Here is a 22,747-nt window from a genome sequence, read left to right as displayed (position 1 = left end):
TTCGTCAAAGAGGCGTAGATATACGTCCAGGAGATGTGTTAGGGTCGATATCGTGCGAGATACTCTGGATTTAGCTTCAAATGCTTATCTGTGGAATATATTGGGTTTCAGCCATGAAATTGCATATATATCCGTTGCCCCCCTGGCAGTTTGTTTTGTTTTGTTTTCCTCCCCCCTTTTCTTCTTTTCAAGTCGTAGCTCAATATCACTCGTTCCGAACACTTCTTGCAGCCATCATCTTGTCCTGATTTGCAACTGCGCATCTCCCCTGATTCATAACTGCCTACTCCTATTCTCATATATCCACACTCGGCTTGATAACCGCCTATTCCTATTCACATATCTCCACACTCGACTTCTAAATCTAAGACCATGGCGACCTTGAGCATTGGCGATCTCCCGTCGGAGCTGATTCTTTCCATCATGGAGCACTTGCCAAACATAGCCACATTAAACGACTTTATCCTCTCCAATAGGAGTTTTTACAACATTTTTAACAACCACCCAGCGGGTATCATTTTATCCGTTCTCAAGAATGAGCTCGGCGAGGACCTCTTTATTCATGCCATTGTCGCACACCAGGTCGAGAAGCTGGGTGTGAAATTGCCATGCTTTACCGACTTGTCGATGGATCAGATCGACTCCGAAGTGGCCAATTTCCGAGGGATACGGGACCAGGCCTTTATCTTACAGCATTCTGGCCCTGGATACTCATCTATCCCAATCAGTCTTCAAGATGCCCACAGGATCTCTTACTTGTGGAACAAGATATCCCAGCTATCAGCCGCATTTGTGAAAGACTGCATTCTCGGCCTGGGACGTTTATTTCGCCCCTTATGGGACTCTGTTAAACGGCGACCAGTGTCGGTTGACGAGATGAGGAGGATTCGACAGTCGATGTACATGTTCCACATCTTGTCCATCTTTTGCAAGGACTTATTCCTGGATGTTCAAGTCAGCCAGAACAACCAGATCATTCAGCACAAGGTCGATGCCTGCGTGGATAAGATTTCGAAGTTGCAGCGCAGTCTTGTGGATGGATTGACGGCTCCTTGGGAATTGTGCCAGGTTATTACCTTGCAGGCGTGGTTTCGTCGGCAGCTGCGTGAATTAGGTAAGTCTTTAACCCTGCCCATCGATATATACACATATATATATCACCATCTTTGTGTTCTTATGGAATGGTTTGGCTGATATTGTCTGCAGAATACGACGGCCTTCTTAACGAGAGGCTGATGCCCTATGTCCTTTCTCAAGGCATAGAATGCATGCATGAGGGCATATGTATTGACACTCAGGCGCGATATGGTTTTGGGAGTCAAGTAGAAGGAGGATATTACTTCTTCATAAACAAGATGAAGGAGAAGGCCCGACAATGCCCAGCACACGGGTTTGGAATGATACTTTCTCGAGGGCTCAGGGATAACTGGACGCGAAAAACGGGAATGCAATTTGACCAGTACAGTTCCTTTGGGAGTTACGGAGACGAGGGAGCGTACACCGCCTGGAGCCGTTTAGAAACTCCCGTGAACAGACCGGACATGGACATGTCGGATCCTGCCTCATGGGATCTCTTGGTCAACGCAGAGAGCATGCTAGATGTCTGGTCCGCCGGCTTTTGGGACACGGATCGCTGGCCTGATATAAGCCACTCCATGGACGATGACTTGCAACCTGATCCCTGGCGCCATGTGATGCTGCATTGGGATTCTTTTCAAGTGGGATGGGAGAGTGCTCTTGATCCGAGGATGAGAGACGGAGTGTTGCCCGAGAGTGATACGTGAGAGACGGAGAAGGCAATTTATGCCGTGGTTTATAACGATGGTGGGATCCATCTTGGAATATACCTTTTCTTTGGTGATGACACCAGCCGTCATGCTGATGGTTATCATGAGATAGCAGACGAGATTGCTAGCCCGAGTCTCTCAGGTCTAGATGTTCATTTGATTAAGTATCAATATAGTTATATTATGTACCTGTAAACAACGAATCAAATATCTATTACTTGTGCTCTTTTTGTAACTGTCAGCTGGCGGAGTGATGAGACGAAGTATTTAGTAGTGCAGCAGCTGTTGGACAACTGGCAGCAGGAAGGAAGGCGGACAACGTTGTTCCTTCTCCGTCCCTTGATCATCACGTCACGCTTCGACGCGTTGAAGCTGCCGCGTCTCGCTTCCAACTTTTTCATGCAACTTCTACCGCTCGTTCCAACAGATTCATCATCGCAGCAAATCACTTCAACGGGGGTTCGACAAGGGAGTTGAAGTCAGGATCCAAGCATATGCATCAACATCTCCTTCATCATTAGCATCTTCTTCTCCATTTTATTACATTTTATTCCTTTTCTTTGTTCTAGAAGTCTCATCTTTCTTCGGGTTTCTTTGGCGAAGTTTCTCTTCTTTGCCATCGCAGTTCGGCGGCCCCCCTATTCACCATGTTTTACAGTCATGAGAGTAAGTCATGAAATGTTCTCATCCAGGTGTTACAATCTACAGCATGCTGACATATCACACGTAGTTCTGAATAGCACCCAGTATGGTGTTGCTACCATTTGGTATGCACTTCAACTGCTCATCTGCGAGCTGTCTTCCGCTAACCATCATCATCATTATCCAGGCTGGTGGCCACTGTTGGCAAAAATAACCAGAAGAGACTGACCAAGAAGGCCATCCAAGAGGTCAACGTCCCCAAGGCGTGTGAAAAGATATTGGACCCTGGAGCTCCCCTGGCGCTCCGCCTTCAGGGAAACTTGCTCTACGGAGTGTCGCGTGTTTTCGCCCAGCAGTGCTCCTATGTTCTCACAGATGCCGAAAAGACACAGTCTGATATGGTGACCTTTTTCCGCGTCATTCGGACAAGTGAGATTGATCCACGGGCTGGCAAGACAAAGTAAATTGGCAGAATCATGCACCCCCATTGGTGATATTATAGCTAACTTGCTCTACCAAGGCGCCAGAATATCGTGTTGGAAGATGACCCCGGCTTCGACCCATTGGCTGCACTTCCCAACCTTGACCTTCTTCGATGGGATAGAGATCTAGTCCTACTTCCCAGCCAGGGTTCGGCTAGCAAGTTCTCCCAGATGACACCGCTCGGCACTGCTAGCCAAGGCAGTTCTTCGCCACGCCACCCCTCTGCACTGATCAACCTACAGCTGCCGCCCTCGTCGCAGTCTGCCGCAAGCTGCCGCATACCTTCAGATTTTGGCAATCTCAGCCCTTTGTTTGGTCGATCAATTCATCACACAGACAATATGGGTGAATTCCAACCCTTTGGTGATGATGAATTCCCATCCATTTCGGGAATCGGTTTCGATTTCGACGCAGATGGCAACCTCATCAGCATCCTTGACCAAGAGCCAGAGCTACCACCTCTGCCTGTTCAAGTTCAAGTAAGCCCTGTAGTTGGTCTTGGATTACAACGTATAACCAAAGAGGCGCGAGGTATCATCATGAGCGAAGAAGACAACCTGCTCGACTTTGGAGAAGAGCAATTGCCAGGTAGAGAGGTGATTCCGACGGTCAAATCAATCCAACAAGCGGAAGAGGCTCAGCCACAAGTAGCCGAAACAGCAACGGCAGAGTCTGGCCAAGCATCTACTAGGATGGCCAGATCCCGTCGAATAAATCCGCATACGATGGTTGACACAAGAATCACGCTTCATAGGCAAGTCATCAAGGACTGGGAACCAAACTATGCTGCAAACATGGCCTCTGTTCTCGGACAGCAGCAGAAATCGACTACTACCAAAGGCCAGGCGAAAAAGAATGCAATGGCGCTTCTCTATGACTATGGCATCGCTCATGTTGGAGCATACCAGAACGCAGCAGGCTTAGTTCACCCCTTGGCGGCCGATTTTGTTGGCATCTCGTTGAAGGCTCGCCTTCAGGGTCGAGAGCCAGAGGAAATCGAGCAATCCGAGCCCAAAAAGCGAGGTCGACGCCGAAAGTCGGATGAGGCATTTGAGGACGAGCAAAACGCTGAAGAGCGAAACATGAAGCAGCGAGTGGATGAAGAAGTTGAGCTTGGGCGAGGCGAAAACCGCGACATTCACGACGACGCATACATCATGTTCAGTGATCATTCTATTCCTGAAATTGGAATGGATGCGGCACCACCAATGGAAGATCGTCACTCTTCGTCTATGATGCCATGGAGCAGACCTGGCTCCGCCGTCCCAGGCTCATCTGTTCGAGGAAGCGCGCAGAAGTCAAAAGTTACTCCAAGCCCATTGTTTAATCGTGGAAGCGCACTGGGCATGATTGACCGCCATAGTGACCCTGCCGAGCCACTCTTTGGAATGGACGACTTTGGTTCTCACGACTCACCTTTCCAGCTCGGCGGACCAGTTGGTCCCCTGGACTTTGATCAAGACAACACTCAGGTTTCAACTCAAGGTCTTGATGTGAACAGCCAAAATTTCCTGGAATATGTCACGGAACAGGCTGCAAAGACGGGCGTCATCCATGATCGGGATCCGAAAGGTCGTCGGTGGATCAAGTTTGAGGAGCTGGCTGAGACTGGCACCCACTCTAAAGCGGTTGCCGCTCAGGCTTTCCTCCACGTACTGTCTCTGGCGACAAAGAAGATCATATCAGTTCAGCAAGAAGGCGCGGCAGCTATGGAGCCTTTTGGAACTATTCGAATCGGAATCAATGCCTCCATCAGCGCTGAAATGCAGGACGCAGAAATGGAGTCTGAGGATGAGCTTGCTTAATTTAGGCCCCCTGGCCGCAATAATTCTGGAGTTTGAGTTTTAATGGAGGAGCAGATATATGACCATCTGCTTTTTCGAAAACCGAGTTTTAATCCATTTTCAAGATTTAACGATATGTCTTCATTTGACAATGGCGTTTGGGAAACAAGGACATTTATTTTCGCATTGGGATGAATCATGAGAATTCAGCAGCCTCCCCCAGGACAGCATGGACGCAGGAATGAATTTGATCTGGTGCCATGAGAGTTTTTCGTTTATTGCTTCTATTGCAGTGGTGGGAATTTCGTAACATCTGAGAGCAGGATGGGAATACATAGGTATTATAGTTAATCTCATGGTTAAGATGTGCTTAAAACAATGGAGGTTTGTTTTAGGGACCATGTAACAAGTAGCCATCCTCCCGTAATGAGTATCCAAAAAGACCGCCCGGGCGTGACTTGCGGAATTTATCTGTGCTCTTTTTTTTTTCTTTCCTTCTTTTCTTAAAAAGGCATTGCGTACAGTGAAGCTAAGAGTTATTCAATATTTCTATGCGAGAAAAGTCTGTCACACCTTGGAATTCTGTTATAGTCCCCCCAACGACCTCAAACACAGGGAGCTCGGCAAGCCGAGAAACAATATGGTGTAGTGTGGGTAGACTTTCTGCGCCATAATCCTGGAACTTGAAAGTGGCATTATGCGGTAGGGTCTCACGCCGCGCATCGATGTGCGAGGCGCGGGTGTCGTTTGCTAAGAGGACATCGCTTTCGCAGCTCGCCCTGCCGACTGTGGAGGACGGCATATATTGGTGCACCAATAGACCCCTCAGACTCGTGCTCCGTCAGACTTTCTCGGACCTTTGGTGTTAATTGTTGCCATGACAGCTGCATATACGCGTTTCCTCGCCAACTGATTTTCACAGAGCACGTGTTGTCGCTCTCTTCAATGTCAATTTCAGAGTAAAGTTTCGATATACCAAGTTCCTCCCTTCCGGTAATGATGGGATCTGTCAAGTTTTCAAGCATAACGGGGCAGTTTGTCCCTTTTCTTTGTACCCCTTTCTGATGCTCGACACAGACATCATGGATGTAAAAGCCGAGGAGGTTGTACCCAACCCCACCCCCACCCAGCCAAGCCATATTGGATAGCGGTTCGACAGAGAAGGAGGCGACGGTTACTGTGTCGAGTTTTGAGAAAGGAGTATCTTGAATTAGGGAACATGTTCCGCAGCAAAGTCGCACTGGTCTTGAACTGTATGATACGTTTTTGTCGTCATGGAATGAGGTAAAGAGTCGGTGAAACGTGTTTCCTCGGTGATCTTGTCGTGGACCGGGTGATGGCCCAAAGACTGTTGGCTGTCGATATTGGAGAGGCTGTTGACCCCATTTGTACTCTCGGGGGAGTTGTGTCGAGAAATGTATTTCGTCGTGGCTGAACCCCATAGTCGATGTAGCTTTTTTACTGTCACAGGCCGGTGTCAGAAGTCACCCGCAATAACGAGTGTTGCTTTTCCTACATACCTGACAACTTTGTTCGTCTGTTTCGTTATTTTTGCCACCTTGTCTCCCCCGACAACTCGACTGAGGTCTTGGATCTTTGAGGAACGCCCATATCGAGCTTGGTTGTATAGCCGGAGTCGTTCAGGGACCTCGGAAGCCGCCAATCCCCGTTCAAGGAAGACACCTAAAGACGCGGCGTCCTCCACAACTTGCACCCCCTCCTTGGGCCAAGTGCGGCGTAAATGGGGTGAGCAGCATCGCCGATCAATGCAAACTTGTCATTCACATAAGTCGGGAGGGCTTGCATGTCGAAGAGCGGGTGACAGTTTCAGCTCATCCGGATCGACCTTGGCCAAAAGAGCGCGGAGAGCGACGGGTGAAACTCTTCGAATACCTCCAGCAACTTTCACTTGGGACCCCGCAGCGGAATCGTCGTCTGCAAGTGTTTCTGATTTTGCCGCTGAGTGGATGCAGACAAAGTTGAGAAGAATGTTGTTGGATGTCGGATACATGACTGTCTCTTCAGAGGCAGAATACCACTGGACATGTCCATGGTGCACTCCAAGGCAGCTAGGGCTGCGGTCTCGGGGTCTTCAAGCAAGCCCCTTACATTTTGCCATCGATGAGCCTCGGGTGACGATGGTTGATATGGGCACATTGCTTGCAGTGTACAATCTTGTCTGCGTTCTTTCAGTACATGTACTTGCCGCCGATTCAATGCTTCAGTAGACTATTATTGTGTAGGTACCTGATGGAGCAGCACGGCGCCGCTTTTCGCTGGATCGACTCCGAGCTGGGTAAGAACTCCGGTCGCATTTGGTGTCATATGAATAGCAGCACCGACCTCATTGGCAAAACGAGACTGCTCAAACACTTTGACAAAGTGGCCATTCTGGCGGAGAGTTATAGCAGCAGTCAAGCCGGCCAGACCTCCGCCTACAATGATGACTTTCAGTCCTTCGTGGGGCATCTTCCAGGTACTAGAAAGGGAAGCTTAGACTCAACTAAACAATCTGTGCCCTAGCAGGCTGAAATGGAAGCTGTTTGATAGATATCAGTGAGCTGAACCGTGTAGGATAGCGAAGACAATGGATCATCGCTTTTCTTCGTCTCTTGAGAGCCAGCCGAGCAAGTGAGGGATAGAAAACCAGGAAACGGAGAGATTCTAAACACATATGCTAAAACTATACACATATAAAAGTGATTGCTATTTAATGTACCTAGTATATGCTGATATTATGGATGTATGTGCACTTATTTATTTTGCGGTCTGTACAGGTACATGTATTTTTCCATTCATCCCCCACTTGCCGAGTAAACAGCAATCACTACCTAGCCAGACATTTCCGAATGTAAGTAACCTTCTTTCAGGCTAGTCGAACAGCCCCCGCTCGGCATCTATGGTCTGTGGAGCTTCTCAAGCCCATACCCCAGATTGTTCGATATGCGGGATCCTCAGATTACCTTCAATCCGCGAGCCATGAGCCGATGGGAGTGTTAGAAAAACACATAGGTAAATTCACAGCAATAACTAGCACATAATGTTACTATTACATATATTAACTTCGCTTTATAACTCTAATGATTCATTTCTCAAAAATAATCAGGTCAGGGAGGATGCATGTAGCGTATAAAGAGCCTTTTCAGTAGGATTTAGATAACCGGCTCATGGTGGGCGATGAGAGGCTACAAGCCAAGCTTGGCGATTCAAAGATTGCTTCTATATATAATGTGAATATCTTTGGGCTATGAAATGCCTGTATGCACCTTTATTTGGAATGGGTACGATACAGACTCGCACATCGTATCATCGCATCCGATGGAGTCTCTCTTGTGCAAACCAAACTCCACACAAGCCGAGGGTGATAACCCCCACACGGAGCCGAATCATTTCTCAGGGTCGAGATCCGATGAACAGCGGAGCTCTCAGCCGTCGTGCGGAACCTGGGGAAATGACGGGGCAGAGTATTTGAGGGACTATGGGGAAGCGTTCGAAAGGATTTAGGGACAAGGGAAAACACCAGCTGGGAAGACAATTCTCCTAAAGTTATCTAACAGATTGTAATGCCTTCCACCATGTTCGGGAGCCTGTCGCTGCTCTTTTCGGCTGTCGCCGGATTGATTCTTCTTTCAATTCTCATCAGTACGGTAAAAGTAAGTCATGAGGCCACTGATCTAGGTTGACGAGCTTGCATTTACCTGTAGAACAGAAGGTTTCTTTCGTCCTGACGTCTCCCTTGAGAGCTTTGCCAGGGCCGCGGGTCTCTCTTTGGACAAACTTGGTATTGAAAAGGGCCGTGGTAACGGGAACGCGGATCCATTACATTCACGCTCTGCATCAAAAGTACGGGCCAATCGTGCGTATAAGTCCCAATGAGGTCTCTGTTGCGGATCCACAAAGTGTTCAGGCCATCCACAAGATAAATTCAGGGTACACGAAAAGTCCGTGGTATGTCGAGGTCGCGCCATTCGGGCGGCCGATCCTTTTCTCCATGAGTGACAGCAAGGCGCATGGTACTCGACGGAAGCTTTTTGCTCGTGCGTTTTCCAAGACATACCTAAAGCAAAACTACGAGAAGACTGTCCATGAAATGACGAGGCAAGTGGTGATGAAGATTCAGAATGAAGCAAAGCAGAAAGGAAGCGCATGTGTCCTGCGGTGGTGGACATTCATGGCGACCGATATCTCGGCGCTGCTCATGTTTGGCGATTCATTTCACGCCATCGAGCGGGGGCAGGTGAGCAAAAAAAAAAAAAAAAACTCTTGGACTCTCCTTTTTCTAGGATCCTTACGGACTGTGAGATATAGGTCAATGAGTATATCCGCATCCTCCAATCAAATATGAAAGGAAGCGGAATCGCGGCCGAGCTACCATGGTGGATTCCTCCTCTTCTCAAGTGTATCCCAGTTGAGGGTATAAGGGAACTTTTCCGAGGCAACGACATCCTCATAAAATACGGACTGGAAGCACGCAGGAAGAGCAAAGCTGCAGGAAATGATAAAAGCATCTTCTCGGCCGTCAACAAAGAGGCCCAGACAGAAGGCGGTCGCCTCGACGAGACGGACGTCCAGTATGAGTCTCAAGGCCTCTTGGTAGCCGGGTCCGATACTACCGCAGTGACCATGACTTACCTCGTCTGGGCTGTGCTCTCACACCCGCAGTGGCAGGCCAAACTCGAACAAGAGGTTGCGGAATTACGGCCGGACTTCTCAGAGGAGGATTTAGAGAAGTTGCCGGTCCTCAACGGAATCATCGAGGAAACTTTGAGATTGTACGGAGCTGCGCCAGGCGGACTACCGCGTATTGTACCAAAGGGAGGCGCACATATGATGGGACACTACATACCCGCTGGCACAACGGTAACAACTCAAGCTTTCACTCTGCACAGAGACTCCAATCTCTTTCGAAACCCTGAAAGGTAAGTCAGTTTCTACTACCTTGACCTTTTTCTTCAAAGCGCGGACTAAAAAGAGAGAATCAAGATTTGATCCTTCGCGGTGGCAGCTTTCAGATGATTTGGAAGATACGGGTGCTGTATCGAGAATCACAGATGCAGCAAAAGCGGTATACTCGCCGTTCGGATTAGGTGCTCGGGTCTGCCTTGGAGTGCACCTGGCCCGCATGGAGATGAGACTCGCAACCACCGAGTTCTTTAGGGCGTGTCGGGGTGCCAGACTCGCGCATTCGGTGACAGATGAGTCGATGGCTATGGAAAATCATTTTCTCATCGCACCAAAGAGCCACAAGTGCGAGATTGTGTTACAGGAATAAGTGGTAGCCTGCGGTCCTAGGTAGTTTATTTTGTCGCAAGTATCAAGGATCTTGAGAAACTTGGCTCTTGAGTGACGCTTACTCGTCTCTTCCTGTGCAAATAACAGTGTCTGTATTCGCGGAGAGAATATTCTCACCGTAAGAACATGATGATAACCCGACATTTTGCATTTATATTGCAGCTTCTATTATAAAATACTATTAAAAAATGATAGCAGACATGCTCTAGAATGAGTGTAAAATGGTTAGAATGTCATTTCAAGATGTTAGTACAAGGTCATGACAGGAAGATTTTCGTTATTCCAAAAAAGATATTTCGCCCGGCTACAGCCAACAAAAGCAGCTGCCATTCTTCGCACGTACTGCCGCCGCCTTTCCAAGCCATTGGATCCAGATAGATTGCATCAGTTTAAACGGGACAGCATCGCCGCCATGTCTCGAGCACCTGAAAACTTCATTCGTGCAAGCTCTTGCTGAAAAGGAAGTAAAGACCTCGAAGACCACGAATCTACATCCCCATTCTTTGCAAATTCCTTGCGAGCCCAAAGAACTAGCGCAGCAGAGAATACTGTCAGTGCGGCCCATATCGGCAGATCGTCAGGCTGTATTCGTTCACTTGTTTCCAAAATCAGCCAGACAGTAGGTATAGCAGCACGGTAGAAATGCAAGCCCTCCGAAGCGTTGGCCCTGTCTCTCTGCATCTTGAATGTGTTGGATGAGGCGTGCGTGCAGCCTGCTAATGCACAGAGGGGTTGCAGCGATGGCACCGTGTTATAAAGAAGACAAAAGTAATACATGAGCAAAAGTTCGTCTGCTGCCGAGTCCAAATGATTGCTCTTCCATGTCAAAAGGCTTGCGGAAAGCTTCTGTCTAAGCTGAGAGATTTCGTGTGCTGGAGAGAACGGCATTTGGACCGTATTGTCTGCAAGATATACCGTGTCATGTATCCGAAAATCTTGAGTAGTTAAAGGGCCAAAGGTGTGCGTTACTGAGTGGACATCGGCAAGCATGGTGAAGATGGAAATCCAGGCATCTCCGGAGCTTTCGCTTCGAATTTGCAGCACTGAGCTGTCCGCAGTGGTTGCGCTATCAGAGCAACGGCGGTGACGATGGCGGAGAAACAAGGCTGTAGGAAATGAAGTGGACTGGCCATACTGAATAGCTCGAAGAAGATCCAGTATTACGAAGTACGATATCAACGATCTGAGGTTTTAGCCAGCGCTTTTTTTTTTTTTTTTTTGGTTATGACACGGGTTACTCACCGACCGTGATTTGTTATTTGTGATTGCGCAGACTCATCGTTCCCAACCCCGTCAAGGCAGGATGCTTCGCGAAAAATCCTCCAAACTGCCTAATAGCGACTGTTGGTAATTGGGCGACTGTCGAAGCTGGGGCTTGACTCAACTGTTTTGACGCATCCATGAATCATGCGGGCGCGTCTTCGCACGATGCGATCAGAAGACAGAAAGGCAAAGGTCTCTAGGAGAGTCCACTGCGAATTGTTTAGGAGTTGAAAACACAAGAGGCAGACACGGTGAACATGGTCAGGAATCAAGTTCCCTTTTACGTACCGCCTTGACGAGATCAGTTTTGCGGGCGACCCCATTGTCGACCTCCAAATTGCCCAGTAATTGACTCGCCGAAGTGTGCCAGAGCTGCAATGCCTGTTCTTCCTTCTGTGGCGTCATGGAGGCGCCCACGGCAGCCAACGCCAGTGTCAGATACTCTGGTCGAGGAACCCGGAGGAACCCAATTGGGGGAACATCTCTCAGGAATATGGTGGTGCACAACAGGTTCTGATGCGTCTCCTGTATCAGCTCATCAATGCCAATGCTAAACTCCGGCTTCAATGAGGCAAGGAAGAAGGACGTGGGCCAAGCAAGCTTTACGACGGAGTATCAGCAATGGACTTGGAGACAGGCAGGACTGATAAGAGCTTACTTACTGCTTGTGAAGAATTGGGCATGGAAAACAGGGTATCTGCATTGTCAAGGCTGGGAAATCGTTTCTTTTCCCTCGCTTGTCTATCAGCGAGCATAGCCTGTCTGAAGACAGAAACCTGGCCCGGATCAAGTGGCTGGTATGCGATTTCAGCATCGGTGGAGGTTGGCACGCGGTCCCCTGGCCAAGTGTCTCCCCATCCTTTTTCGACTTGGGCACGACGAGACGCGGACAAGTCTTGCTGAGATGGTAGCCTGTGCGCCATTTCTGGAGGAGTCGGTATCATGAAAACCCTTGGTCAAGATGGAGGTGACTGGAGCAGAAGTTACATATGTTTTGGGACGGCCCGTAAAGCCTCCAACCTAGCTTGTGTAGCCTCGAGAAATGCGTGGCTTGTACCTACAAGTACCAGCCTTTATGTATTAAATTATAGACGTTATATTTATTATCAAGAGGGGGGGGGACTGCAATAGTTGGGTTAAAGTAAGGCTATGCTCTGTCACGACCTCGGCTCTTATAGTCGCGACAATGGGCCACCTTGGCAAGGCAGGACTGGATAAATAATTGGCCAACTAGTTGATTAGAAATAGGAAAGTTCGTTGAAATTATATATAAGTAAATAACTAAATACATTGAATATTTTCTGTTGAAAGTGTAAGCCTCCAATTGGCCGGGTCAATTCGCGGGGTAACCGGGGTACATGTATCAGCATCCGGGACCCCACTCGGCTGTCTGGGGTACCGCCGGGACTACTCGTATGTACCTGTACTCCGGATGCATGTATTCATGTTGCAACGAAACAACACCCACCAGATATCCGGTTAAGCTGCAAGAGATCTCCAATGGATACTCAGAGCATCCCCGGTGCACCCAGTGAAGCGCGGGTGAACAATTCTAGGCGGAAAGGCTCCCAGGATTCCAAGGTAACCCGAACACCGGCTCTCGTCCGGAATGACTGACGAAGAAGCTTCAACACTGACGTGGATATTCGCCGTCACGGTAGTGTGCTGTTTGCAACCGCGTTTTCACCCGCAAGGAGCATCTTCTGCGCCACTCCAGAACCCGTATGTATATGTTTATTGGTCATTGCATCTCTTCTCTTCACTGCATTGACGTGTGTCTACAGATACTCAAGATGTCCCTTTCAAATGCAAGGTATGCAGCAAACGCTTCCAACGACAAGATGTTCTCCAACGTCACTTCAAGAACCTCTGTGATGACGGGATTGCTCGGCAACGCTCAGGCTCAGCCCGACGGACAGCCAAGGCATGCAACGGCTGTCGCCTGCACAAGCTGAAGTGCGACGGCGCCATGCCGTGTCAGCGTTGTAGGCTCAAGTCGGCCTCGTGCTTGTATGCAGGGAGTGATGATGGGGCTCCATGTTTCGATTCATCATCTACCGTCTTCTCCTCACGGCTCGCTGGAGACATCATCGTGTCCCCAGCGAGTGAACAAATGTCCCCTCCAGTTGTGCGTCACGCCAACGATACTCCGTCACCGGTTCTTCCAGTTGAGACTTTTTGCGCAGCCCCAGTGACACAGGTTAACTCTGCTGAACTTGCAGAGGCACTGGCGTCCGCACCGGAAATGTTAGCCATGACTGAGACATCATCTGGTAGATACGGTTTCCTAGCCAATCCGCTCGGAAATGGTTTACTGATGCGTACGGCAGGACTGATCTCATCATTTGATCAAAGTGCATCGAATTTCGACCTCGAATCGCTCGAGTTTTGGCCTTCCATGGACAAGGTTTGCCCAAGTTGGTCGGATATGGTTTTATACAGCCGCTTACCAGTACAGCTACAGCCTTTTTATGATCCTTTCTTCCTCACCGCCGACTTTGGGCTTTTCTTGGAAGCTACCGACGCAAACGATGGACTTGTCCGACAAGCATCTTCATTGCAGCAATGGTTTTGCAGTCCCGTTCCATCCGACACCCCAATCAATACGCCGCGAATGCCTGAATGGCTCTCGAATCTGCGTCCAAACATCCAGCCACATGACAAAGATATAATTGGCTTCTTCCTGCGTAAGTTTATATGCCATGTTGCGCCCATGATGCCTATATTCCAAGATGTCGAACACGAGCCAAGCCAACCTCCCGAGCTTCTTCTCGCCATGGCAGCAGTGGGCGGCCTATTCTGTCCAATCGAAGGCAGCTTCCGAATTTCATTGGCCATGCATACCGATGCTAGGAGATTGGCCTTGAGTCGTGTGAGTGGGCCGAGTGACTGGCCTTCTTCCTAAATTTCTACAAAGCATCACTGACGGAATACAAAGGCGCTTTCGAGCGACCAATTGAGTATTCCAGAGGCGATAGATCTAGCGCAAACGGTAAGAGCTGCCACGATATTCCTCTCGCTTCAGATTTGGAGAGGAGGGGAGGAGTTCGCGCTTCCGTGTCCGTCAGTCTCTAGTGGCTGTTCTGATCGCTCATAGTTGATGTGCCTGGAGATATTCGGCTTGTGCAGTGGAGATCCGCGAGCGTTCGAGTGCACCGAGGCACAGCATGGTTTTCTTCTTCAGGTCAGTTCTCAACATGGTCCCACCTGTAATCGGAACTGACATAATATAGAGCGTCGAGGATTATTCACTCACCACCCTCGAATCGTCACTGACAGATTTTGAGGTGAAGAGGCGGTTGAGGTTTGTATTGGACACACCGCTGCAAGCCACCTGCACATAGCTAACGGCCACCGCGCAGGTTGGTTGAGAGCCTTTGCGTCCTGGAGTCGTACCATGTGCTCATATTGCGACGGCCAGCACACTTGAGCACAACAATCATTCAATGCACATTTGCTGGCTTCGACGGTCTTCAAGGTCCATCGGAGAGCACTGATTTGCTTGAAGACTGCTTCAAACTATTCGCGTCAATAATGAATCCCCAAACGACCTTGCACCATCCAACAACAACACCTACACCAGCAATGTGCTGTCTGACACTCCTCGCCGCTGTTTCTGGCAATTCGAGTAGTGAAGGCGTCTCCATGTTGAATGTATTTTGGAAGCAAGACTTGTTGGAACTCGGACTACATCGATGGTGGAATGCATGCCAGACCCAGATACCGATCGAAAGTCACTTGTCCACCACCTCGCTCTTCCACCTGATATTCATCAACATCCGCACCAATGTGGAATTGCTGCACAAATCTGCAAGATGGCAAATTTGCGGCTCCGCAAGCCAGGGCACCCGTCTCGCAAATGTTCAGATATGGCAGAGCTCCGAGGACTGCGACATCGCTACTCACCATGCAAGACAACTCCTTGACGCAGCAAAGCAGTCTGTTGTCTTTGATATTCCGTCGGGTCGGCGAACCGGCAAAAGCTACCCGTCCACCATGCCAACACAGGAGGAATACGGGAGCCAAAAGGCGGTGGCCGAGGTGCCTCATCTTGCCATCGGCGTATATGTAGCTACGCTGGTTCTATGGGCGAAAGCTTTGGCAAGGCAGGATCCGGATTGGAGTCTTGCAGGTTCTGCTCTCGAGGATGGAATCTTGGTTCTAAGTCGCTTCCAGGTTAGGGTGGCTATCAAGTTGTGTTGTGCTTTGGGGTGTTTGAGGAAGATGGTTCTAAGCTAGGGAGCTACGGAACACTGACGCCAGCCAAGATCAAATGTACTATAAGCTCGCCTTTGGGAGGCTCCCCCACGAGACGGGAATGTCATGACATCACCTTAAGGGAACAAGGGGAGTAAGGATCAAGCTGATCAACCGTCAGCGGGATACAAGAGCAAGCGTCGGCCACGCTACCGTGTTCTATTATCTCCCTCTCAAGATACTGCCTTGTGTAATCCAACTTGGTCTTTTACTAAACTCTATCGTTTCTTGGCTTCTTCCTCCATTCCCTTTAAAATCCAATCTTTCCTTTCGTTTGTGAACTGCGCAAAAACTTCAGGATCGCCTTGCTTGATCTTGAACATCAAGGGCTTAGGCACATGAAAGCCTTTATTGATTCCCGGCCTGGCAGACATCATTCTTTCCCATTTCTGGAGAAACGGAAATTCGCTCATGTCCAAGCTGACGAATTCCGCGTAGATTACCCAAGAGAGAACAGCGATGTCTGCGATGGAGATGTGGTCTGCCACCAGGAAACCAGATTTCGACTTGGCAAGCTCGGCATCAATCACGCGGTAGAGGCGTCGCGTCTCGTTAATGTACCGATCGATGCCATATTGGATCTTGGTGGGCGCATAGCGGTAGAAATGCGCTGCTTGGCCATGCATTGGGCCAATTCCTAGATTGAACGAACGTTAGTCGTTAGGCTCAAAAACACCAACACCCACAGACGGAACCTGCCTCCATGCTGAAAGAAGAGCCAGTTATTACATTCCCAGTAATCTCTGGTGCCTTTCGGGAATGAAAGCTTGTGTTCCGGATCGTATCGCTCAGTCAGATATTGTAGGATGCTTCCTCCCTCAAAGACCCTGACTTGCTGGCCATCACTGAGCGTGTCGACGATGGCTGGGATGCGGCCGTTGGGGTTGATCTCGAGAAACCATGGATCTTTCTGTCGATTTGTGGTGATGTCGATGTGATCAACTTCGTATGGGACGCCGAGCTCTTCTAATGCCATGCTGATCTTGATGCCATTGGGAGTCGAGTCGGTGTATAATTTGATACTAGGCTGACCGGGCATGGTGTTGAAGAGGGCGAGTTTATTCGCAAGTTTGTGATGGAACAAAGCAGAATGTTGGGAGAATGCTTAACTCAAAACGTTTGGTCCTTTCAAATTGGAGGCATCGAGATGCAGTTTTGTAGTGAGTCTGAATCGTTGCAGCCGTGCTTCTTTCGGCACCATTGCGTAACTCGAACCACACTCGGTGGATGATCGGTCATCATCATTCATTCATAAGCAAGGAGATTTATAATTGTGGCCAAGCATCTACTTGACATCACAGGGCGCGATCATGTTGAGAAAGCCATTGGGTTCGGTTCTCCTGAGGCTACATCACCAGACGTAACTTGTATGTGGAACTGTTGTCGTGCGGCAAGTGATTGCGATGGCTTAGAAATCCAACAGCGAGAAATCATCCAAAAGTCCCGCCGGCAATATCTGTTGTAGTCAAACACTCAACTTAGACTTTCGCCTTCGTCTAGAGTTTCAGTCTGCGCCATCGAGAACAGGATACATCGCAAACATTGAAGGTATCCATTTGCCCGTTTGGGTATGTAGGGGCGCTGTTGTTGCTTTAAGCTCCGCTGCCGGTCATTAGTAGTGAGTTCACTTAGCCCGAAAAATACAGACCGCAGAATACGAGCATGTAAGTGCACATACATCCACAACATGAGCACATCCAATACTTCACCGAATGGCGATCACTTCTATATGCATGCTCAAATTTTCTTCGTTCCCTGTTTTTCTGTCCTCCACTTGTAGGGGTCACGAAAAGAAAGGCGGCGCGATATTCATGAGCGGCCTTTCTTCGCCGCAGTACATGTAGATATCGAATCCACTCCCGGGGGGAGATGGGCCAAGACTGTGAATCCGCGAGCGGTGACAGCATGAAGCTATCGTCGAGAAGCCCGTTCCAAACAATGGCCGAGCATGGCATGTGGTCCTTGGACTGGAGCTGCTGGAAAATTTGTTCCGGATTCGAGAATGTTGAGTCGGGTGGATGCTCCAAGCTGTATTCCACCTGATGCAGCTGCATAGACTGGCACCCAAGGGGGCTTCAAGTATATAAATGTCGGCATACGACACCCAAAAGTCTACGATCTGCTATAGAAAGCACATTATTGACGCAAAGGAAGCAATTACAACACCAGACTTCGTTATCGGCGAGTAAAGCTTAAACATGCCGAAGCAAACCATCAAACCTCTCCTTCTCCACGCCCACGAGGCCGGGCCCAACCCATTCAAAATCGCCATGGCACTCGAATTCCTCAAGATCCCATACGACGTGAAGATGTGGGAATTCGGCAATGACCCCCATAAAGGAGTCCTCGGCGCCGCTTTTCTCAAGATCAACGAGAACGGCCGCGTCCCTGCCCTCGAAGACCCAAACACCGGTGTCGTGAGTTGGGAAAGCGGCGCCATCATGAATTACCTCCGTCGCGTGTACGACAAGGACGGACTGTTGGGCCCGAAAAGCAGCAGCGAGCAGGATATCGTCGACTTTGAAAAGTGGGAGCAGTTCTTGCTCACGACGTTGGGACCCATGACGGGCCAAGTGAATTGGTACCAGAACTACAACACGACGAAGAATGAGGACGCGCTGAACCGGTACCGGGAGCAGGCTATTCGCTTTTACGGCACGTTTGAGAAGCAGCTGAGGAGGAGCGGCGGCGAGACGGTTCTGGGAGGATCCAGGGTCACTTCGGTGGATCTACATTTTCAAGCCTGGGTCAAGAAGCATGAGTTTGCGGGGTTGAGCTTGGAAGACTGCCCTCTCGTCAAACAGTGGCTTGCGAGGATCAGTTCTTTGCCGCAAGTTCGGGCTGCTTATAAAAAGCTTGAGGACGCGCCAAGGGCCGGTGAATGATGGACTGCGCGGCCTCATGTGAACAGTCCAATGGAAATACTTAGATTAGTATACAATGAGACAGAAAGATGGTGAAGAGTTTGAATGTGATGTGTAATAGCAAGCTGTACCACCTGGGCCAATAATAGCTGCCAGCTACCAGGATCGTCTATGGTGATTGTATAATTGATCTGCTTCAACGATAATTATATAGCCCCTTTATTATAACAAAAGTAGTCAGGGAGGCACCACAGTAAGAATTACGGTCAGGGCAAAGTATAGGGACGTTCAGGGGTATATAATAGTTCATTTAATGCACATCTGGTAGCTAATTAATTGTCAAATTCATCTTCGGCATCGGCGCCCTCCCGATCTGTGAATACTAGATACTCTGCAGATTCATCGTCTGTAGATGGAGATGTAATCATTTCCCATGCGCTCCGAACAGGATCCAGTACAGAGTCATTAAACGCAAGGTCCAAAGGTAGCAAGGAGAATACAGCAGATTGCCCATCAATGTTTACGGATGGAACGTCAAAACCAGTTTGCTCATAATACAATTGGTAGAGTGACTTGGGAGGCTCTTGGCCGTCTGCGGAGAGTGACGCAAGAAGGGATTGGAGCGCTTTTTCGAGATGGGTTTGAGCATCTGGGCTTGTGAGAGTGCTTAGATATAATACGCCTGATGAACCATTAGCAAGCTATCCAATAGAAGAGATATGAAAGACAAGAAATGCTAATGATGAGAGTGTGTATCAGGTTGTCAGAGGAGTTATCGTCAATGGGATTCAGCCAATGTAGATAAGTATTCGTTAAGGTTTTATCATCATAACACACGCAGGAAATGAAATGAGAGAAAGAGAAAAAATAAAACTTACATTGTCCAGAAGGGCATTCGCCGGCGTCACTTGAATGAGCCAGAGCGTAGATGGGGTACTCAGATGAAACTCCATCCTCGCCAACGGGTGTTCCAGCGGGAATCGCAACCACGCCGACGGCTGGAGTCGGGGCACCATCGGTCACCGTCTCGAAGAGCGAGGGTAAACCCGAGTTGACAATGGCCGTGAGTCTGCTTAGACGGCGGCTTTCGCCTGCCGGCTTGCCCAGGGCTTTCACCAGGGCTTTTGACTTTATCGCCATGTCGTTTGTTAGGACAATGTCCAGCTCTTCGGGCATTTCGGCCGTGGGAGGGGCTTTCTGGACGTCCTTGATGCCAACGCCGAGCATATAAACGGCGCCGCCGACGGCACCGGCTCGACAGCCCACTTGGGCAATCTCAGAGAGGCCGCCCCATTTGGGGTAAACAGCTGCAAAACCTGTGCCAAAGACTCCCATGGAGGTAATATGGCGGTGGATAGCGGCTAGACCGGCTTCTGTTGATATCTTGCCATCCAAGCTAAGAGTCAGAGTGATGATGTATGCCTGCAGGGCGGCATCAAGCTTAAACTCTGAAGCAAGAAAACTCGCCAGCGAGTCGCCTGCATGTGGCTTCCATACATCCGTCTGCGGCTCAACGTTGTAGTCCAGCACAAACTTGAGGAACTTCATAAGCCCGCGCTTTGCTTTGACTGAAATCGTCGTGTTGGCAAACACGTCTTCTCGAGTCGAGGGTATGCGGCCGAGGCTAGGAGCTGAAGACTCTGCGGACGAAGGCTGATAGATGTAAAACGAGCCAACAGCAAGGAACTCGAGCTGCCGAAAGGCTTTCGACGAGACCAGCTTTGACAGGAGCTCTGAGCGCGTATGGATCAGCTGCGGCGCCAGGGCGAGGGTGTATCCTCTCGATGACAAGCTTTCGGGGCCTTCGGGACGAGTCACCCGCGCAGCTGCAAAAACACCATCGCCATCCTCCGACTGGCGTCTAGCAGCCCACTCGTCGACTTCCTGCAGGCTCAGAACAGCCTCGGCCTCGCCATAGTACTCGTTGGGATCGACGTGGAGGACGTTCTTGCCAGATCGCGACAGGGCACTTCACGAGACGAGGCTGGTCAGTCAGTTTGGAGGGCAAAAGCCAAGCCGATGGAATCCGAAGCTTACAGGGCGAGAAGGGATTGCTGGAGCCCCGTGCCGCTGATCACTACATCCCACTTTGTGTCTGAGAGGGATTCCATGGTTCGGTCGAAAAGACGATGGAGAGAGGAAAAAAGAAAGAAGAAGAAAAACAGAAACGGAGTAGGAAAAAATAGTTTCGTTTACTAAAGTGTTGGCTAGCTAAAGGGCTTGGAAAGGTTCGAAGTTCAAGCGAAGTGGGGAGGTGGAATTTGGATTAGCTAAGTCGGGGTGGCCTGTGCGTGCTCTGGTAGTAGGCTAAAAAATTGAGCTTCTGTTTCTGAGCTTTTTTTTTTTTTTTTTTCTTTTTTCTTCTCTATAGTTTAACCGCTTGTTGAATTTTTCACGTTATGTCTTTGGTACTTTACGTACGTGGCATCGCGGCCTCATTCGACTGAGCGGTAGAGAGAGTCGTCGGCCGGTATCTACTGCCCTAGATATAAAGTCTGAAAGGGTGGTTCGAATGGTTGACACATGCCCGCTTTGATCCATGAAGTTTTTTGTTTGTACTTGACAGCTTGATTCTACCTATTCCGTACCATCTGTCTGGTACCATGTGCAAAGTTTCCTAGTAGTACTATGGTTGGCGCTTTGTATAAGCTAGCCAATGGAACATCCCCCGAAACAAAGATGGCTTCTCGATGCTTAAACAATTATGGTATTCTATGGTATTCCAGATTCATCGGCTGCCAGTGATTGCCGATGCGAGACCCTCCCACCGCTTACTTGCCCAGTCGAGGAACTCCTTCGACCCAAGTAGCTTCGCCGACATGACTGTGCCTCCGTGTTTCGAGATGGACAGAATTCGTTTTGAGCCACCAGAGCAGTCAATGACAATCGTAACTGTCTCATTGCATAATGATTCCTCCAGGGTATCTGGGTCAGCCAACATCCAGAATTTGCCATCTGGAGCCTGGTCTTTGGTCTCTTTGCCTGTGAAAATGACTGCTGTACAAGCAATGGGCATGGTTTCCACTGTGAGAGGCCTTGGGTCTTTCCTAGAGCATATTATCATCTCTCTGTCTGGATCGTAGCGAGCTTGGGGTAGCTTGGTGTCGCGGAGAGCAGCCACGGTTGCTGCCCAAGCTGCATCAAACGGATTGCCATCAAAGGAGATGAAGAAGAGATCGATATACAGCACCCAGTATGCCACCACGGTCTCTTCTCCTTCTTGCTGCTCATTAGCCCCCTCTTCCTCCTCATCGACCGGGATCGGAGCTTCGGCCGGTCGTTTGTGCCATATACGCAAATCTTCAGCGCGCAGCAGCTTGGAGCTATGTAGGAGGGAGTAGATTCTGGTGCTCAATGTCTGGGCGAGGGTTGTGGGCGGACCGCCGGGCAAAAATTGTGGCGCCGATCCGGTAGCCAGTTCAATATTCGGAACCAACAAGTCGTATTCGGCCAATTCTGTCTGTGTATTGGATGCGCGGAAGTTGGGGATGTGGTCTGTCAGGATTGTTTCGCCCCGAATTCCGCAAATGACGGTTGTATCCCCTGTCCTTACCAGGGCACTTCCGTGGGCATGTGATAAGCTGGAGAGATTGACTGTGGGTGTCCGGACCTCGAAAGGAGCTCGGCCATTGCTTCGCGCAGGTGGAACAGAGTCGTCGGATGGTTCGAGATTTGCGAGCAGATACGGATGAGGAGAGAGCTTAGCAAAGGTTGAGCGCGACAGGCCCACCTCGGGTGCCATGATGACGGTGATTTCGGAAGACTTCGGCGTGGCTGATGGGTATAATCGAAAGACAGATGCAGAATTACAACATCAGATCAAGGGCCGTATCGAGTGTGTCGTGTGTTTCGGGAGTTGTTCTCTGCGCCGCCGTGCCCAAAAAGAAAGAAAACTTGAGCTCTCAGCCTTGCGGGTGGGGGAGCTTGGATAATCTACAGCCAATGAAACGGAGGTGGAGCACAAGGCTGACGGAGGTGTCCATCTTGTGTCTCCCGGCAGCTGGAGATTGCTTGGGAATTCGGAGATGCAAAGACGGGGATGTCGATCGATGCCGTCGTTGCCGATTACTTGGTGTCATGTATGGAGACGGTGGTTCGATATATACCCAACTGACGCGTCTCTCCAGGCTGGAATCATTATCAATCGGCGGCATAGCCAAGTTAAAGCAGCTGCTCGGACACAAAGTTTGACTTCCGATTGGTGTTACACGTGATTTGACTGCGACGCTGCCATGGCCAGATGGATGCCGAGTGTCTACATACGTATTCTGGATGCAAGCAGATTGCGCAGGGAGAGATTAGAGATGCTTGTCAACTTCTACAGCAATCGGGTGATTCTCGCAGGACAACGGCGTCCAGGCCAGGGGAAGAAGCC

The 22,747-nt window shown here is 49.5% G+C and overlaps 11 protein-coding genes across 11 annotated transcripts; 6 read left to right on the top strand and 5 right to left on the bottom strand.

The window, feature by feature from the left end:
- Positions 1-363: 363 nt before the first annotated feature.
- On the top strand, positions 364-1,194 carry M431DRAFT_96266 (hypothetical protein; the record flags this gene model as incomplete). Its single annotated transcript, XM_024924806.1, has 1 exon — positions 364-1,194. A coding segment is annotated over one exon (831 nt), but the record flags the coding sequence as incomplete, so codon positions are not given.
- A 1,271-nt stretch (positions 1,195-2,465) lies between these two features.
- M431DRAFT_125136 (hypothetical protein) lies at positions 2,466-4,717 on the top strand (the record flags this gene model as incomplete). The annotated part of the gene is made up of 4 exons (XM_024912235.1): positions 2,466-2,554; positions 2,617-2,889; positions 2,950-3,443; positions 3,546-4,717. The coding sequence occupies 4 exons, from the start codon at positions 2,466-2,468 to the stop codon at positions 4,715-4,717; spliced, it is 2,028 nt and encodes a 675-aa protein (XP_024769919.1).
- Positions 4,718-4,914: 197 nt separating this feature from the next.
- Positions 4,915-7,165, bottom strand: M431DRAFT_534401 (hypothetical protein; the record flags this gene model as incomplete). Its single annotated transcript, XM_024920920.1, has 5 exons — positions 4,915-5,482; positions 5,511-6,157; positions 6,217-6,379; positions 6,482-6,734; positions 6,944-7,165. The coding sequence occupies 5 exons, from the start codon at positions 7,163-7,165 to the stop codon at positions 5,226-5,228; spliced, it is 1,542 nt and encodes a 513-aa protein (XP_024769918.1). The 3' UTR covers positions 4,915-5,225.
- Positions 7,166-8,271: 1,106 nt separating this feature from the next.
- Positions 8,272-9,968, top strand: M431DRAFT_499678 (hypothetical protein; the record flags this gene model as incomplete). Its single annotated transcript, XM_024917827.1, has 4 exons — positions 8,272-8,349; positions 8,406-8,933; positions 9,005-9,615; positions 9,680-9,968. The coding sequence occupies 4 exons, from the start codon at positions 8,272-8,274 to the stop codon at positions 9,966-9,968; spliced, it is 1,506 nt and encodes a 501-aa protein (XP_024769917.1).
- Positions 9,969-10,125: 157 nt separating this feature from the next.
- On the bottom strand, positions 10,126-12,476 carry M431DRAFT_20174 (hypothetical protein). The gene is made up of 5 exons (XM_024913336.1): positions 11,914-12,476; positions 11,540-11,851; positions 11,374-11,460; positions 11,231-11,319; positions 10,126-11,171 (listed from the first exon to the last, which is right to left on the bottom strand). Exons 1-5 carry the CDS (start codon positions 12,193-12,195, stop codon positions 10,373-10,375), a joined length of 1,569 nt encoding a protein of 522 aa, XP_024769916.1. The 5' UTR covers positions 12,196-12,476; the 3' UTR covers positions 10,126-10,372.
- A 93-nt stretch (positions 12,477-12,569) lies between these two features.
- M431DRAFT_263352 (hypothetical protein) lies at positions 12,570-14,254 on the top strand. Its single transcript, XM_024913884.1, has 5 exons — positions 12,570-12,832; positions 12,913-12,973; positions 13,036-13,524; positions 13,582-13,658; positions 13,716-14,254. The coding sequence occupies exons 1-5, from the start codon at positions 12,752-12,754 to the stop codon at positions 14,154-14,156; spliced, it is 1,149 nt and encodes a 382-aa protein (XP_024769915.1). The 5' UTR covers positions 12,570-12,751; the 3' UTR covers positions 14,157-14,254.
- M431DRAFT_263353 (hypothetical protein) lies at positions 14,255-15,608 on the top strand. The gene is made up of 3 exons (XM_024913885.1): positions 14,255-14,435; positions 14,485-14,555; positions 14,614-15,608. Exons 1-3 carry the CDS (start codon positions 14,352-14,354, stop codon positions 15,488-15,490), a joined length of 1,032 nt encoding a protein of 343 aa, XP_024769914.1. The 5' UTR covers positions 14,255-14,351; the 3' UTR covers positions 15,491-15,608.
- Positions 15,609-15,726: 118 nt separating this feature from the next.
- On the bottom strand, positions 15,727-16,547 carry M431DRAFT_499675 (hypothetical protein; the record flags this gene model as incomplete). Its single annotated transcript, XM_024917826.1, has 2 exons — positions 15,727-16,145; positions 16,208-16,547. The coding sequence occupies 2 exons, from the start codon at positions 16,545-16,547 to the stop codon at positions 15,727-15,729; spliced, it is 759 nt and encodes a 252-aa protein (XP_024769913.1).
- A 1,159-nt stretch (positions 16,548-17,706) lies between these two features.
- Positions 17,707-18,393, top strand: M431DRAFT_95996 (hypothetical protein; the record flags this gene model as incomplete). The annotated part of the gene is made up of 1 exon (XM_024924771.1): positions 17,707-18,393. The coding sequence occupies one exon, from the start codon at positions 17,707-17,709 to the stop codon at positions 18,391-18,393; it is 687 nt and encodes a 228-aa protein (XP_024769912.1).
- A 266-nt stretch (positions 18,394-18,659) lies between these two features.
- On the bottom strand, positions 18,660-20,578 carry M431DRAFT_512436 (hypothetical protein). Its single transcript, XM_024919837.1, has 3 exons — positions 20,410-20,578; positions 19,251-20,341; positions 18,660-19,054 (listed from the first exon to the last, which is right to left on the bottom strand). Exons 1-3 carry the CDS (start codon positions 20,481-20,483, stop codon positions 18,705-18,707), a joined length of 1,515 nt encoding a protein of 504 aa, XP_024769911.1. The 5' UTR covers positions 20,484-20,578; the 3' UTR covers positions 18,660-18,704.
- A 327-nt stretch (positions 20,579-20,905) lies between these two features.
- M431DRAFT_512435 (hypothetical protein) lies at positions 20,906-22,488 on the bottom strand. Its single transcript, XM_024919836.1, has one exon. It carries the CDS (start codon positions 22,112-22,114, stop codon positions 21,101-21,103), a length of 1,014 nt encoding a protein of 337 aa, XP_024769910.1. The 5' UTR covers positions 22,115-22,488; the 3' UTR covers positions 20,906-21,100.
- Positions 22,489-22,747: the final 259 nt, after the last annotated feature.

The sequence above is a fragment of the Trichoderma harzianum genome, assembly GCF_003025095.1.
Source record: "Trichoderma harzianum CBS 226.95 unplaced genomic scaffold M431scaffold_15, whole genome shotgun sequence".
In the NCBI taxonomy this organism is placed as follows: Eukaryota; Fungi; Ascomycota; class Sordariomycetes; order Hypocreales; family Hypocreaceae; genus Trichoderma; species Trichoderma harzianum.
The sequence above is the reverse complement of the archived record's forward strand: the minus strand, read 5'-3'. Positions and strand labels throughout refer to the sequence as shown.

What these genes read in the sequence shown, in the direction of transcription:
- M431DRAFT_20174 (XM_024913336.1), bottom strand. Translation starts at nt 12,195, where the DNA reads ATGATACCGACTCCTCCAGAAATGGCGCACAGGCTACCATCTCAGCAA. An exon ending in TGCCCAATTCTTCACAAGCA is followed by an intron (nt 11,852 to 11,913) that starts GTAAGTAAGCTC and finishes TCCGTCGTAAAG; the next exon opens with CTTGCTTGGCCCACGTCCTT. An exon ending in TTCATGGATGCGTCAAAACA is followed by an intron (nt 11,320 to 11,373) that starts GTTGAGTCAAGC and finishes AGTCGCTATTAG; the next exon opens with GCAGTTTGGAGGATTTTTCG.
- M431DRAFT_263352 (XM_024913884.1), top strand. Translation starts at nt 12,752, where the DNA reads ATGGATACTCAGAGCATCCCCGGTGCACCCAGTGAAGCGCGGGTGAAC. An exon ending in AAGGCTCCCAGGATTCCAAG is followed by an intron (nt 12,833 to 12,912) that starts GTAACCCGAACA and finishes CCGTCACGGTAG; the next exon opens with TGTGCTGTTTGCAACCGCGT. An exon ending in TCTGCGCCACTCCAGAACCC is followed by an intron (nt 12,974 to 13,035) that starts GTATGTATATGT and finishes GTGTGTCTACAG; the next exon opens with ATACTCAAGATGTCCCTTTC.
- M431DRAFT_263353 (XM_024913885.1), top strand. Translation starts at nt 14,352, where the DNA reads ATGTGCCTGGAGATATTCGGCTTGTGCAGTGGAGATCCGCGAGCGTTC. An exon ending in AGCATGGTTTTCTTCTTCAG is followed by an intron (nt 14,436 to 14,484) that starts GTCAGTTCTCAA and finishes GACATAATATAG; the next exon opens with AGCGTCGAGGATTATTCACT. An exon ending in GAGGTGAAGAGGCGGTTGAG is followed by an intron (nt 14,556 to 14,613) that starts GTTTGTATTGGA and finishes GCCACCGCGCAG; the next exon opens with GTTGGTTGAGAGCCTTTGCG.
- M431DRAFT_512436 (XM_024919837.1), bottom strand. Translation starts at nt 20,483, where the DNA reads ATGGAATCCCTCTCAGACACAAAGTGGGATGTAGTGATCAGCGGCACG. An exon ending in CAGCAATCCCTTCTCGCCCT is followed by an intron (nt 20,342 to 20,409) that starts GTAAGCTTCGGA and finishes CGTCTCGTGAAG; the next exon opens with TGCCCTGTCGCGATCTGGCA. An exon ending in CGAATGCCCTTCTGGACAAT is followed by an intron (nt 19,055 to 19,250) that starts GTAAGTTTTATT and finishes ATGGTTCATCAG; the next exon opens with GCGTATTATATCTAAGCACT.
- M431DRAFT_512435 (XM_024919836.1), bottom strand. Translation starts at nt 22,114, where the DNA reads ATGGCACCCGAGGTGGGCCTGTCGCGCTCAACCTTTGCTAAGCTCTCT.